Source organism: Microtus oregoni, unplaced genomic scaffold (genome assembly GCF_018167655.1).
Source record: "Microtus oregoni isolate MIOR12 unplaced genomic scaffold, Mior012 000046F_ref0000063, whole genome shotgun sequence".
NCBI classification, from domain to species: domain Eukaryota; kingdom Metazoa; phylum Chordata; class Mammalia; order Rodentia; family Cricetidae; genus Microtus; species Microtus oregoni.
Window position 1 is genome coordinate 14,832,666 of NW_024543220.1, and position 15,394 is coordinate 14,848,059.

Sequence of the window (15,394 nt, forward strand, 5' to 3'; positions counted from 1 at the left end):
CTTATAAGATGAAGCTGGCCTTGACTTCTCATCCTCTAGCCTCTACCTCCCAAGTGCTGGAATTATAGGCATGTGCCACCATCCCTGACTTTGTTACAGAGCTAATTAAGAATTCAAAAAGAAATAAGCATTTTGAGAATCATCTTTAAGTCTGGGAGACAATGGCAAACATTACTTACTTTTATAGGCCTGCATCAGTGAGATCTGGCCTATGGGGGCAGCTTACTAGAAGCTAGTGCTCTCGCTGGCTCTCCTGTGTAAAATTATAGCATGCAACACAGTTTGTCCTGAGTATACGGTTTAGAAGTGTTTGTCTCGTCACTCTCTGCTGTGCAGCTGGTTTCCAGAACTTTTTCATTTTGTAAAACTGAAACTACCCATTAGAGCACAGTCCTTCTCCCCCCTCCCCCTGCCCCATTGCCTGCCTCTTTTATGTGAGTGTAAGCATGGTTTGTGACTGGCACCTCCTTGCTGATAGGAGATGCTCTAGGAATCACAGCATTCTTTGAGCAAACCTTGGCCTGTGAGTGTGCCAGCTAGAGGGAACGGGCTCCACAGCTAAGGACAGAGTAGTGGGTGTTGTAAGTAAATCCTTACTCTGTAATTCTTTTTGTCAGACGGGGGCCTTCGGAGGTCAGTGTAGTGGCACAGCCCCATCAGATTATTCTCCTGACATTTACTTCCTGTCTTCTTAGGACTTAAATATGTGTTTTCTATGTCGCAGTTGACCAGTGATAAGTCAGTACTTTGCGTCTCTTCTGCCTTATTTATCTCTGGGTTCCCATGTGAATTCAAGGTTTTTTGGACCATTCCTTTGGAAAAGCAGACTTGGTCCTGTGGTTTAGGAGTGATAAAGTGGGAAGGTAGCTCAAGTTCAGCAGTTAGGCCAGGGTCCTTTGTCTGTAATTGACCACATTACTTAGATAAAGAAATTGAAATGCTGATCAGTCAGATTGTGGCTCCTGATGAGATGAGGTTAGGATGTGATTCTCAGTCCTTCCCATTTCTCTCTCCATCCATCCAGGGTTTCTCTGTGGAGGGGCAGGAGAACCTGCAGGAGATCCTCAGCAAGCAGCTGCTGCTGTGTCAGTTCCTCATGGCGCTGTCTGTTGTCCGGACAGGTGACACCTCCTCAGTTCTCCCTCACTAAGGACTTACTGGGGCCCTTTTGACAAGAGCATGTATGGGGGTTGGTTAAGAAATTTTTAAAAAATGGACAAAGAAAAAGTAAAGAGAAAGAAACCCTTGGGGGCTGGAGAGATGGCTCAGAGGTTAAGAGCACTGGCTGCTCTTCCAGAGGTCCTGAGTTCGATTCCCAGCAACCACATGGTGGCTTACAACCATCTATAATGAGATCTGGCGCCCGGGCGTACATCGAGGCAGAATGTTGTATACATAATAAATAAGTAAATCTTTAAAAAAAAAAAACAAAAAGGAAAGAAACCCTTGTATTGGGTGGCGGGTGGCTGGTGGCGGGGTGAAGGATACAGGGAAGAAAAGGCAAGAGTCTCCAAAGTGCTCCCTGCAGCTGATTATCTCATAAATTGCCTTGGATTTGTAATGGACCAGTCCCAGTCATCTTTACTGGCTAAGGTGACCTCCCTCACATCCTGGAGTAGCCACTGATTGCCTGGGCATTTTCTTCTCACTCCAGGGGGGCACTTCATCTGCAAAACCTTTGACCTCTTCACACCCTTCAGTGTGGGGCTCATCTACCTGCTATACTGCTGCTTTGAACGTGTGTGTCTCTTCAAGCCCATCACCAGCCGGCCTGCCAACTCAGAGCGGTAAGGTCTTCCTCTCTGTTAGCCAGCTAGTTGGTCAGAAGTCAGCAGTAAACCCTGTGCTTCTGTCTAGCATTGACTCTCAAACTGTTAGAAACCTTGACTTTGGAGATGTGATTCTCCAATCAGAGCTAGGGTCCTTGGTTTGAGTGATCATCTCAAGGTTGCTCAGACTGCCACTTCTACAGCTATGTTTATAATACTTGTGTCTGGAATTCTCAGCTTAGCCCAGGAAGAGTGTGACCACTAATAGAGATATTCAGAAGGGATATAAGCTAGGAACAGGCAAGGGGGCAGCTATACAGAGGCACCACAGGCTTCCAAGTGCCCATATGTAAGGTAAGCGAAAACAAGCCATTCAGAATTGTCAGGTAGTTGTTATAGTGTAGTAATAAGAGCGGCAGGGCTGCATCCCCAGCACCCCGGCCGCCTGGCTAGCTTATGCCCCGAAATAATTACACGGACACTGTACTCTTTTAATCACTGCTTGGCCCGTTTCTATCTAGCCTCTTCTCAGCTAACTCTCGCACCTGGACTAGCCCATTTCTGATCATCTGTGTAGTCCATGAGGTGGCTTACCAAGGAGGTTCTAGCCTACGTCCATCCTGGGTCGGAACTTCATTGCCTGTGCCTGGGAGAGTGGAGCATGGCATCTCTCTGAGGCGTCTGCTCCCGAGAGGAGAGCTGTCGAGTCTGAGCTCACTTCCTCTTCCTCCCAGCATTCTGTTCTGTTTACTCCTCCCACCTATGTTTTAACCTATGAGGGCCAGCCAAGCAGTTTCTTTATTTTTTTTAACCAATGACCTTCCTCCATCATTATAGTACAGATTTTTTTTTCTTTTGAGACAGGGTTTCTCTGTAGCTTTGGAGCCTGTCCTAGAACTAGCTCTTATAGACCAGGCTGACCTCAAACTCACAGAGATCCTCCTGCCTCTGTCTTCTGAGTGCTGGGATTAAAGGCCAACAGTACAGATTTCTGTGGAGAGTTTGATTCCTTACATCTGTAATTAAAAGCCTTCCCAAGTTACATCTTTTGGTGCAGGGCAGTTGGGAACACCCCCATAGAGATAGAAACAGTCTCATGTATAAGAGAAGTATTTTATATATTTTATTTCAACACACAGTTTTATAGTATAGCACTTGGCTAGCCCAGAAATTACTACTTAGACCAGGCTGGCCTTGAACTCAAGATCTGACTGCCTATGCCTCCCAAGTAGGACTAAAGGTGAATGTCACCAATTTCTATTAGGACTTGAGGTGCATTTGTGCATTTTTAAAAGCATGGTATGTGTTGCCCGTTGAGCTCAGGCTTAAGGCTGAACAAAAGCTGTTTAGCTTTGTGACTCTACTGGGTTGGTGTGGAGGAATGTGCGGGAGAAGGCTCTGAGCTCTTTGGAGTGACAGGATGTCTCCTACAGGTATGTGGTGTGCAAAGGTCTGAAGGTGGGCATAGACGATGTGCGGGAGTACCTCTTCTCTGTGAATATTAAACTCAACCAGCTGCGAAACACTGAGTCTGATGTCAACCTGGTAGTTCCCTTGATGGTGATCAAAGGAGACCATGAATTCAATGACTACATGATACGGTCTAATGAGAGGTAAGCCTGCTGGCCGTGTCTGCTGGAACTGTTGGGGCAGTAAGGAAGCCTAGAAGTCATGTTTGTTTGCTCTGCTGATTCCAGGACATTCTAAGACTTTGGGCTACTTTTTGGTTACTGTTACTCAGGACATTAGCATATGCAGTCCCAAGGCTGGCAGGTGAGTCCCTGGCTCTGAAGGTGAGAAGAAAGCCTATGGTCTGTAGACAGGTCACTATAGTCTCAGTCACTATAGTCTGGAAAAGTTTGTGCTTGCTGTCTTGTGAAGACCCTTGACTGGAGGCAGAGATGAATGGGACACAAGTGAAGAGCATGTCTGGTAAGAGCCCAAACTTTGTCAGTTCAGGGTCTTTAGGTGGGAGACAGAAAGCTATTTCCTCCTTTTTAATTGCCTCCCCTCAAGCTGGAGTTAGAAGCAGTTGTGAGCTACTCCACATGGGTACTGGGAATTGAACCTCAGTCCTCTGTAAGAGCACTTTGCTTCTCTCCCCAACCCCACTCCCCCCCCCCCCCCACACACACACACTAAAGACAGGGTTCCTCTGTGTAGCCCTGGCCTCTCTGTCCTAGAATTTACTCTGTAGACCAGGCTGGCCTCTAACTCAGAGATTGACCTGCCTCTGCCTCCCCAGTGCTATGATGTGCTCCACTACACCCAGCCACTGCACTGCACATTCTTGATTGCTGAGCCATCTTAGAGCTCTGCTTACCTCTCCTTTTCAGATTTTTTTTTTAAATTGAGCTCTAAATTTTTTCTCTGCTCCCTTCCCTGCCTCTCCCCTCCCTCTCCAACCCTCCCCGGAGGTCCCCATGCTCCCAATTTACTCAAGAGATCTTGTCTTTTTCTACTTTCCATGTAGATTAGATCTATGTAATTCTCTTAGTGTTCTCATTGTTGTCTAAATTCTCTGGGATTGTGATTTGTAGGCAGGTTTTCTTTGCTTTATGTTTAAAAACCACCTATGAGTGAGTACATGTGATAATTGTCTGTGTTCAGACATTTTTTAAACATTAGTTTAATATTGAATTAAAGAGCTATCTGTGTATTTTGGACATAAATCCCTTACTAGGCTTGGATATGAAATACTGTCTCCTGCCCTGTGTTTTTTTCACTGTATTAATGTCCTTTACACAAAAGTTTTTAACATTAGTATGACGTGGTTGTTGAGGACTGGCCTCAGCAAAAATACTTCTTACCAGGGTAGGGGCATGGAAATTTTAGAAATATAAGTAAAGAATATGAAGACACATAAAAAATAAAAGGATAACATAAACCACAGAAAGTGTTGGGAGGGCATTCCAGTGACTGAAATCCCCCTCCACACACACACACTTATTTTTTCCACAGCTTTTATACCCAACATAAATGGGGGGGGGGAGGAGAGAAGGTAACAAAAAAATGATACAAAGGAAGCTCACATAGTCAATTTTTTTATCACTCTGAGACATCAAATCATTAGCATTTTGTTGTCTAGGTAGCTAAAGTGCTCTAGATCAGGTATGCTGAAGACCACCCTTCCCCAGGTGGCCTCATAGTTACAAAAGAAGGAGCAAAAGCACATTTACATGTCCTGACCACTTGTCAGGATGACATGGCATATCTTAATTTCAAGAGAACCAAGCATCACATCCTGAGTTAGGATGTGCAAGGTGGAACTGGACCTGCAGTCCTTGGCCTCCACACTGACTTCCTCATTTCTTCTGTTATTACACTCTGTTGTGGGGCTTCTCCCTGTTCGTTTGTAAGATCTGCAAGTTTAGCCTCTGTGTTGAGGCATTTTATTTTAAATTATTTTTGGATATGGCATTAACAGTCTCACTTCATTTTTTCCAGATTTTCCAGACTGTCCTTTCTCTATGAAATGGTCTGGGCACACTTTCCAAAATCTTCTATTTCATTAGCAATGCTAATAAGTAGTAGTAAATGAGCATTTACTTCTAGGCTTTCTTGTGTTGTTCTAGTGACATGTCATCTGTGAAGTGAGGTAATTTTACTTCCTTTTCATGTTTGACATCTCAAATTTTAAAATACTGAAAATGAAATCCATTTAGGCCTTTTCTTTCTTTTTCTGGTGAATGATTTGTTTTCTTTCCAGAAAGTCTTAGTTTGCATGTTCTGTGTAGCTTTGGCTGGTTGGAACTTGCTATCCTCCTGCCTCAGTGATCCTCTGAGTATTAGGATCAGTGTTCTTGTGTTTCCTGACACACTTTTGCATCCTTCCTGGAGAGCCTTACAGGTTCCTGTCTGCAGTCATTCCTCTTCAGTCATTTTGTATACCTGAGACAATCCCTTCAGTTTTTGTCTATTTAAAAATGCATTTCTGGCATGGAGAGATGGCTGACTCTTCCAAAGGTTCTGAGTTCAATTCCCAGCAACCACATGGTGGCTCACAACCATCTTAACGAGATCTGATGCCCTCTTGTGATTGATGTTGCCTGCAGAGGCCAGAGGCATTGGATCTCCTGAGGCTGAAGTTCCAGGTGGTTGTGAGCCATTTGATGTGGGTGCTTCTAACCACTGGGCCACCTCCAGCTCCCTCTATTAGCTTTGTCATTATTATCATGTGCCTTTTCCTCTGGTGGTTTTCAAGAGGCCAGAGGCTGATGTCAGGTGTCTTCCTCAGTTGCGCTCTACCTTACATATTGAGGTAGGGTCTCTTACTTGAACCTAGAGCTCACCAACTCACCTAGTCTAGCCGGCCAGTTTGCGCCAAGGATCCTGTCTCTACTTCCCCATTGCTGGGATTACAGGTGAGCTGCCAGCACTTGCCCAGCGTTTATTCAGGTACTGGGGATCTGAACTCCGCTGAGTCATCTCTCCAGCCCCTTTGAAAGTTTTTGTTTGTTTCCTGTGGAAGTAAAGCCAGTGAGTGAGTGCTCTTAACCTTTGAGTCATCTCTCCAGCCCCAGTAGTTTTTTTTTGTTTGTTTTTTCGAGACAGGGTTTCTCTGTAGCTTTGAAGCCTATCCTGGAACTAGCTCTTGTAGACCAGGTTGGCCTCAAACTCACAGAGATTCACCTGCCTCTGCCTTCTGTGTGCTGGGATTAAAGGCGTGCGCCGCCACCACCCGGCTAGTTTTTTTTATTAAGTGCCAGACACTATGTGTACAAGGCTAAGGGACAGACAGTTGTTAGGGTAGCATGTTTGTCAGTGCTGTCTGCAGTTGAACTGGGTATGAGCTCTGCTGTTGCTTAGAGTCAGTTCACCACTGTGTTTGAATTCTTTACGGCTGGGATGAAAACCTTTCAGAGCGCTTGTGATGAGGGCTCAGCTCTGCTCTGCTGTCTTTGGGCCCCATGTAACTCACCAGTACCTTCCTCACATACAGATGGCTGCTGCTCTGACCACACTTCTATGCTGATCCTGTGTATCTGTTTTCTCTTAGCCACTGCAGCCTGCAGATCAAAGCTCTGGCCAAAATCCATGCCTTTGTACAAGACACGTGAGTGCCACCCATCTCTCACCAGCCTCAGAGTGGCCCTTGCTTTGTTTTTCCCACCAACCCTATCTCTTTAGCAGTGTTAAAGCTACTCTTCGGGTTCATTTTGTCTTGTGGGATATCAGCATAGTGATGTCTTTGAGAGCAGACGAGAAATCACAGTGGTTGGTGGTGGAAGGAAGGGGTGTATAGGGATGACAGCACCCAGGTGGTGGGAGGGGAAGTGATTTCAGTCCATAAATTCTGAGCTGTCTTTGGACAGCCAGCCCGTATGTGCACACAGATGTTCACTGCTGCAGTGTACCTCTAAGCAGCTGAGAAGGTCATAGAGGGCTCCTTAGAGTCTTAATCTTGTTCTGGTTTTGTTTCCCTAGCACGCTGAGTGAGCCTAGGCAGGCAGAGATCCGGAAAGAATGCCTCCGACTGTGGGAGGTAAGCAGCCCATTGTCACCCCAGGCCAGGAAGCTGTAGATGAGAACAGGATTGTCACCTTAACCCCCCACCTGAAAGGGAGCCCAGCTCCTTGGCATGTTACAAGTTACCTTCTTGACCCTCTGACAGCTTGGCCTGCTGCTGGGTCAAAAGAACACAGAGGTTTGGGGCAGCCTGTATTTTGCCCTGATGGCCCCATCTATATCTAACAGGTGTAGAGAAAAGGACTTTGGGTTGTGTTGATACAGGGTCTAGATAGGGAATGAACTTTGTGCTTCCAGCTCCCTTGCCAGGCCTTTTTGCTTGTATGCCATTTACTCTTCCTCAGCCCGAACCCATCTCCTCATACAGCGTGTCAACAGGGTACTTAGAAACCAAAGCCAGGGCTAGAGATGGCTCAGAGATAAGAGCACTCGCTGCTCTCCCAGAGGACCCAAGTTAGATTTGCAATACCCACATGGTAGCTCACAACTGCCTTTAACTCCAGTTCCAGGAGATCTGATGCCATCTTTTGGTCTCTGCAGGCACACATGTGGTAGACAGACATACAGGCAACACACCCACACACATAAAACAATTTTATAAGCCCTTTGATCTGTCTCTTTTCAGATCCCAGACCGGGCTCGAGTTGCTCCTTCTTCTTCAGACCCAAAATTCAAGTTTTTTGAGCTAATCAAGGTAAATCTGGCTTCTGTGGCATCATATTAGGGGCCTTTTTCTAGGGGCAGAAGGTGTCACTCAGGCAGCCCTGGCTTTCAATTAAAGATTGAGAGGGTATCAACCTGGGAACTAAAGGAATGGACTAAGGTCTCCACTTAGAACCTTGTTATATTATATAGGGTTTCCCAAGAACACTTCTGGCCAGTACAGTCTTGTCTTTGTTTTTTTTTTTTTTTTTCTTTTTTTTCATTTTCAAGATAGGGTTTCTCTGTAGCTTTGGAGCTTGTCCTGGAACTAGTTCTTTTAGACCAGGTTGGCCTCAAACTCACAGAGATCCGCCTGCCTCTGCCTCCCAAGTGCTGGGATTAAAGGCGTGCGCCACCACCCAGCTGAGTCTTGTCTTAGATGGGCTTGGGCCAGCATTCTGCCACCCAAAGGGTATGCTGGCCAAAAGTTTCTGAAAATTCAGGATCATGGAAGAGATGGAATGATGGATGATCTTATGCAGGGGAACTGCAGAGGAGCCACAGTGCGTCTGGTCCAGCTTCTCCATCCTGTTTTTAGTGAGCTGGTCTTAAGAATTCTGCCATCGACTCCAGCTTTCCCCAGGGCATCACTTTAGTTGTGCTCATTGTGCTGGTTTCGTGAGGGTCACAGACTAAAGAATGAGGTTCAAGATGTTTACATTTTTCTGAATGGCATAGAGAGATCATTTCTCTGCTCTCAGGCCAACTGTTGGGGAATCCTTGCTTTCAGTGTCATTGAATGCATGGCTGCTCTATTCTGCTGATATTCCCCATAGCTCTGGTAAATCCATCCGTACTAGGGACTCAGTGTTTTTTCATTTTCTAGTTTCTCCTAGGAAAACTGTAGGCAGATGGAAATAGATCCTATTTAATAATTGGTTAGGTGGAGAGGAGGGTGCAGGGAAGCCTGCTCCTGAGAGCAGATGATTCCTGTCCCCTCACCTCTGTCAGCCTGCCCCAGCATAACAGTGTTTTCTCTGATCTGTGCCACAGGACACTGACATCAACATCTTCAGCTACAAGCCCACACTGCTCACTGCCAAAACCCTAGAGAAGATCCGTCCTGTGCTGGACTTTCGTTGTATGGTGTCTGGCAGCGAGCAGAAATTCCTCCTGGGCCTGGGGGTAAGTCAGCTTCTGGCCTCCCTTTGGCATGGGGTGGTGGCAGTGTCCTCTGTCTGGAGATGTGGACAGCTTCTGGCCACTCTTGTGTTGTTCATTCTGTTGGCATCACAGAGGTATTCTGTCGTTTTTCTTGAAATGCAGAGCCAGTAGCTTATCAGGCTGATCCTGGGTGGCCAACTGTCTCCAATCCTACCCCCTGCCATTTCCTGTCTGGAAGACACCCTTCTCCCTCCTCAAGGCCATTGGTAGCTAACAGAGGGAGGGCCTGTTAGCTTTACATCCTGCTTCCTCCCGTGCAAAGGACTCTTCTCCAGTCACCTCTTTTGCGTCCTTACTTTGTATTTTTCTCCTTTTGTTTCCTTCTCTTCCTGTAATACCAACTTCCACGTATACATCTCAAGGACCTTCACGTGTACATAACACTAGATGAAGGTCTTTTGTACAGTTTCCTACCAGCAAGATGGAGCCCATCTCTACTCTCCTGTGGAGGTTGAGGAGGAAGTGCCACAAACTCCTTCCCTCCTAGACATTTTCTACTGTCACTGGCCAGCCCTTGTCTGCTTGAGTGCCAAGTTAATGCTCTTTTGAGACTAGAACCTCCCATTTCTTAAGTCTTCGTGCCTACTCTTCTCCCTGCCTACAGAAGTCCCAGATCTACACGTGGGATGGACGCCAGTCAGACCGATGGGTGAAGCTGGACCTGAAGACAGAGCTGCCCCGGGATACACTGCTCTGTGTGGAAATTGTGCATGAGCTGAAAGGGGAGGTCAGAAGGGTTTTGTTTATAGATGGCCCTAAGGCAGGGGAGTTGGGGGACTGTGGAGCCTGGCCTTCCACCTCAGTGTGGTTTCATGGTGTGATGAAGTAATTTCCTCTAAAACAATTGCCATGTACTATGGGAGAGACTGGGAAGGGACAGACAGAAAGCCTTTATCCACAGTTCTGACATGCTGCCAGGTGTTGTTAGTAGCCAATTTAGTTCATAACTAGCAATCCCTTAGGAAGGAAGAGACCTGGCATTTCCTGTGAGCTCTGCATTATTTCAGCATAGGGATGACATTTAGAGCACTCCATGTGAACAGGCAACACAGTGGAAAGCCAGCTGACTAGAGTAAGCATGGCCACAGTGGGCCAGAGGCTGGTACCTGTACAGTGGAGAGCATGCTTGTCCCTTGTAGGGGAAGGCCCAACGGAAGATCAGTGCAATCCACATCCTCGATGTCCTCGTGCTGAATGGCAGCGACGTCAGAGAGCAGCACTTCAACCAGCGGTGCGCCTGGGCCCGGGGGGGGGGGGGGGGGGGGGGGGGGGGGGGGGGGGGACGGGGGACGGGACGGGACACACTTCCCATGTCCACCAAAGGCAGGAGGAAAGGTGGGTCTACATTACACTTTGCTGAGGTGTGGGCTTTGGTTGCCCAATTCCAGCACATTTTATCATGCTTCAGTTGCTCACATTGGTCATTTTTTGTGTGAAGACTGAATAAAGGTGGCTTTGTTTGAAGAGGGAGGGTTTCTTTTAAAAATCGTGGCCAGAACATGGGCAGTCTCAACTTGGTGCATTTGAGCTAGGGTGAAAGAGCAGACATGTACAATAATGGTTCTTGATGTCCTAGTGGAGATGACTGAACACAGCAAAAGACACACTTTAGGAAAAGCAGCTCACAGAGGTCAGAATCCACGGGACATGAATGCTGCCACTTGGAAGTTTTGTATAGGTCCAGGCTCCCACTGATGCTGTGAAAATGCCTTGGGGCACAGGTGCTGCTGAGGTTCCCTGGCTTTCTTCTAAGGATTCTGTTTGAATTGTAGAATTCAGCTTGCTGAGAAATTTGTGAAAGCGGTCTCCAAGCCCAGTCGGCCTGACATGAATCCTATCAGGTGAGCATGACCCCCTTCCTCCCAGACCCTCTCTGGTGGTGGCTTTGTTGCTTATTTTTCCTATCCTCAGTGGGATGGGAGGGTTGTAAAAGGGGCTGGGGCTAAACTGCCCTGTCAGTAGTTTGCCTGGTAGGCTGGGTTATGGTTTCCTAATTGAGATGCACATGTGCCCTTTCATGCTTGAGTATCCTTTACTGACTGCATGGCTCTGGGTAAGGAAATAAGGGAATGGGGATTTGATTATGAAAAGATGGTTAGGGGAGTGAAACCCAGTGCTTGTCAGCTGTGGGTAGGATAAAGTACCAGGCTCAGGGCAAGAGGAGGGAGGGGATAGATAGAAAGTAGACTACCTTCTCCAGGTCAGAGGCTATTACAGACAGCACTCAAGGGTTCATCTAAGTAAACTTAGAAATAACTCCAGCACTGAGGATGCAAGACAGCTTCAGTGTGAGTTCAGCTTGTGCTAATATGACGTCCTGCCTGCTAGTTAAAACAGGCACCTTATCCAGGTGCAGTTCCCAAGGCAGGCTTGGGGTCCCTCCTTACATGTAGAGGGCTGGGCCTCAAACTAGAGCCTACACCCTCAAAATAACAGAAGTACCAAGACTATTGAGAATAATTCAGCTATAGGAAGATCTAAAGTCTATGTAGACAGACCCAGGCAAAAGCCTGGCCTTGGGATTTCTGTCCTGTATTGTCAGTGAAGGTTACTCAAGGAGAAGGGTAGTGTTAGAAAAGTTTGCCTGACATACCTTCCTTTGCCCTCTCCTGTCTTCAGGACTCACTGCTGAATCCCAGCTGCTGGTACAAGCCCAAGGGGCTATGTGGCAGCTCGGAAGCCTAGGCAATCAGTAGGGTAGCAGTGCTGCAGGCCCGGCAACCTCATTTGTGGGCTGCTGGTCTCAGAGAACCTGAGGATAAGGGCAGGTCTAGGGCCTCTGTCCTGCTCTTCACAAACATCCCAGGAAACTGTTCTCACCTGCTCTACTCAACAGGGTGAAGGAGGTATACAGGCTGGAAGAGATGGAGAAGATTTTTGTCAGGTGAGTAACTCACCCAGTGTGGTTTAGATTGGTGGAGGTGGTGCCTAGCTGAGTGGAGGAGATTGATTCTATTTGCAGGGGTGACTTACAGAGCTGGGTCCTGGCACTGCCTCACTCCCAACTTTCCCTGCCTTGCTGCAGTTGAGTCCCAGCTGTGAGCTAGTTCAGCACCTGTCAGGGGGGGTACAGGGTGCTTTATGTCAGGCAGCAATACAGGCTCATTGATGCTGGAATAGGTTAGGACTGGCCTTTCAAGGGGCAGAGAAGCAAGCTTTTTCAAACACTAAACCCCAGCTCACAGTGCTGAGAGTGAGCAGAGGGCATATAGATGTATCTTACATACTTTCAGTCATCTGCTGAGCAAGGCACACTGTGAGCGAGCTCTGTGGTCATCTGAAGACCCACTAGCATCCCTGGTTTGTGATTCCCCTTGTTGTTGCCACTATGAGGCCTCGCAAAGAGCAGCACCCTGGACCCGCTGCCCGTTTGGGAGTGCAGAGCTGTGCCCTAAACTCAGAACTGCTGTGACTCTGGCCTGGGTGGCTTGGAGCAATATGCATAAGGATCTGTGCTTTGGTTTCTTCTGCCAAACCAGGATAGGATACTGGAACTGATGTCATTGTGAATTACCTAGAGACTAACGTTAGCATGCCCTACTCTGTTCACCATGCGTGTGCTTCCTGAATGTCCATCTATTTGGGGAAACCAGGTTAGAAATGAAGCTCATCAAGGGCTCCGGTGGCACGCCAAAGCTCAGCTACACGGGACGGGACGACCGGCACTTTGTACCCACAGGCCTCTACATTGTCAGGACCATGAATGGTAGGTTCCCCCCCTTCCTTAGCAAGGGTGACTGGCCCAGACTTCCTTGTTGAGGTGGACAGTTGGCAACTTCTGAGGTACCTCTTGGGAGGGGGACTGGGAAAGAAGAAATTATAGATGCCCACTTGGTGTTCTCAGCAGGTAAGCATGGCCTCTCCACAGGCCTTAGAGAATAACTTGTCACACTCCTGAGCCATTTGGGCTTGGCCATGGAGGCTGGAAGGGACAAACAAGAGAATGGAAAACATCTTTATTGGTCAGACTTGTCCCCAGGGGTACTGTTCTGAGTGCCTGCCCTCTTCTCCCTCAGAGCCATGGACCATGGCATTCAGTAAGAGCTTCAAGAGGAAGTTCTTCTACAACAAGAAAACCCAGAGGTCTACCTTTCACCTCCCTGCAGATTCCATTGCTCCATTTCAGTAAGTAGTCCTCACTGACCTGAAAACCCATCACTGCCATGCAGAAGCCGCCCCAGAGAGCTCGCTGGCTAGGTGGCTGGGGGACCTAGAAGAGGGTTTGAGGAACATGTTACAGGCTCCCAGCCTTGCCCCTTATGACTCAAGGTCCCAGGTGTTTCTCCTCAGGACATAAGCTTTGGCTGTGGCCTGTGGGGCCTAAAATTAGCTACCAACACTTTTTGTAGTCAGCTAACACTGGTCTTCTTAGTGAAGCAGGTGAGCTAGAACACCAGTAAAAAATCCAGTTGGATGCAGGGTATAGCAGTAGAAGTTAGTTCTTGGAGGCATGAAAGGTGCTGGGGGTCTCCTAGGTGGGTACCTTTTGGATGCCAGAGGGGGAACTCTAAACTTGAGTCAGTGCAGAGCCTCATTTAAAAGCATCCACCCTTGAAGTTACAGTTGCCAGGGGTGGGTTAGTCTGTTGGTCCTGTGCCACCAAGGCACAGCACTGACTACCCCCTCCCCTTCCCAGTACCTGCTACTACAGCCGGCTCTTCTGGGAGTGGGGAGATGGCTTCCATATGCGTGACTCCCAGAAGCCCCAGGATCCAGACAAGCTGTCCAAGGAGGACGTCCTTTCTTTTATCCAGAGTCACAATCCTGGAGGATCTTAGGATTGCTACCTGATGAATGTGCTGTCATTCCCAAGGCAATGCCCTGTGTCTGGCTCCTGCCTTGTGGAAAGGAACTGGGAATGTTCTCCCTGGTCATGAGGGAGATGGGCTCATCTCCATTCCCATAGCTCAGTCAGGGTCTTTAGAGGACACATGCTTGTGGAACTCTGCTGCCTGAGAACTGACACCACTAGGAGTCAGCCTGAGAACAGCTGCTTGGGGCAGGTTGTGCTTAGGACTTACCAGAGCGGCAGGCCATTCCCTCTGGAATTTGTAGACTCTGTTTTCTGAGTTCCATTTACACCCCCACCCCTAAGGCAGTCAGGCCCTGTTTTTCCCAACTTTTTACCAGGCCAGCCAAGCAAGGAGGCCCACCAGTGTGTGCTGGCCAGGAACAGCTGTTGTATAAATCAGAGTTTTATTTCTTGTGGTCTTTTTTCCCCACTCCCATCCTGGAGTTCATCCTGGCAGGCCGGGAAGGTATGAGGGCCCAGCATTCCTGACACACCAGAGCCTTGGGTGTGACTGTGACTGCTGTAGGTGTTTTAAACACTGGGCTGCTTCGAAGACTTGCCCTTGTTGCTCCCCTCCAGGGTAGGCGTAGCACTAGCCCTCAGGCAGTTCAGGCCACCTGAAGCTCTTAATAGAGCTTTGAGCTGGTGGCAGCTCTGGTGCCCCCTCCTCTCTGCTAGGAAGCACACACAATGTGGTCACTCCATTTCTTCTGTCTCTTTAAGGATGAAGAGCTGCAGGGTTGGGTTGGGGAGGGCACCTGTGGTTGTTTTTAATAGGAAGTACCTCTCGAGATGTTCATTCAGGTCCCTAGGGCCCCATGCTAGCACAAGGCTGGTTTCCATGGAGATAGGGCACCGAGGCACCTGTGAGGTTGGAATCGACTCCACTGTGGAGTCACTTCCCTTCCACCAGCCCCTACCCCTAAGCCAGCAGCAACAGTGCTAGGATGCCATACTTCCACCCAGTTCTGGGCCTATCAGTGTCTGGCAGAATCTTGGATCATTAAACTTATTTTTACTGCTTGTGTGGCTCTGGGCTATGTGGTTGGGGTTTGACATTAAAAGGAAGGGAGGAGGGTTGTGGAACCCAAGCTTCCTGGGCTGTTGCCTGGTAGACAGCTTAGAGCAGAGCCATCCAGGTATAGTTCTGTTTGAAGCTGGGATTGGGGAATGAACGAATCCACAGCCCCAGGAGGGTGGGGAAGTACCTTTTCTCTCTTACATAAATCACACAGCTCACTCCATGGTGGCACTGTGATAATCCAGGATCAGTCTGTGTGACTAAAATAACAGAGGCGTCAGACCAATTAGTATCACTTAGACAAGGGACAGGAGAGAGAAAGGAAGGGTGTTTGGCTGACCCTCCCTCCACAAGAGGCCAGTGTTCTGTCCTGAGCCTCCTTCACCTGACCATCAGGCTTGAGTGGGCTGCCTGCATCTGATCCCATCTTCACACTGTACAGCATTCCTTTGTTCCTCTCCATGGGACCTTCTACTG

General features: G+C 48.1%; 1 protein-coding gene across 4 annotated transcripts in view; it reads left to right on the forward strand.

Annotated features, from left to right (window-relative positions):
• Positions 1-15,394, forward strand: part of Cmtr1 (cap methyltransferase 1) — a 95,817-nt gene that overhangs the window by 73,290 nt on the left and 7,133 nt on the right. For 3 of the 4 annotated variants that reach the window (XM_041634349.1, XM_041634346.1, XM_041634350.1), the window contains 14 exons: positions 1,025-1,121; positions 1,655-1,787; positions 3,203-3,382; positions 6,769-6,825; positions 7,197-7,254; positions 7,864-7,932; positions 8,934-9,065; positions 9,709-9,831; positions 10,244-10,335; positions 10,877-10,945; positions 11,941-11,988; positions 12,698-12,810; positions 13,121-13,229; positions 13,741-14,919. In XM_041634349.1, the coding sequence (XP_041490283.1) occupies positions 1,025-1,121; positions 1,655-1,787; positions 3,203-3,382; positions 6,769-6,825; positions 7,197-7,254; positions 7,864-7,932; positions 8,934-9,065; positions 9,709-9,831; positions 10,244-10,335; positions 10,877-10,945; positions 11,941-11,988; positions 12,698-12,810; positions 13,121-13,229; positions 13,741-13,882 (1,422 nt within the window). In that variant the 3' untranslated portion in view covers positions 13,883-14,919. Of the gene's footprint in view, positions 1-1,024; positions 1,122-1,654; positions 1,788-3,202; positions 3,383-6,768; positions 6,826-7,196; positions 7,255-7,863; positions 7,933-8,933; positions 9,066-9,708; positions 9,832-10,243; positions 10,336-10,876; positions 10,946-11,940; positions 11,989-12,697; positions 12,811-13,120; positions 13,230-13,740; positions 14,920-15,394 lie in introns of those variants that run through there. The other variant, XM_041634347.1, reaches the window with a different exon arrangement.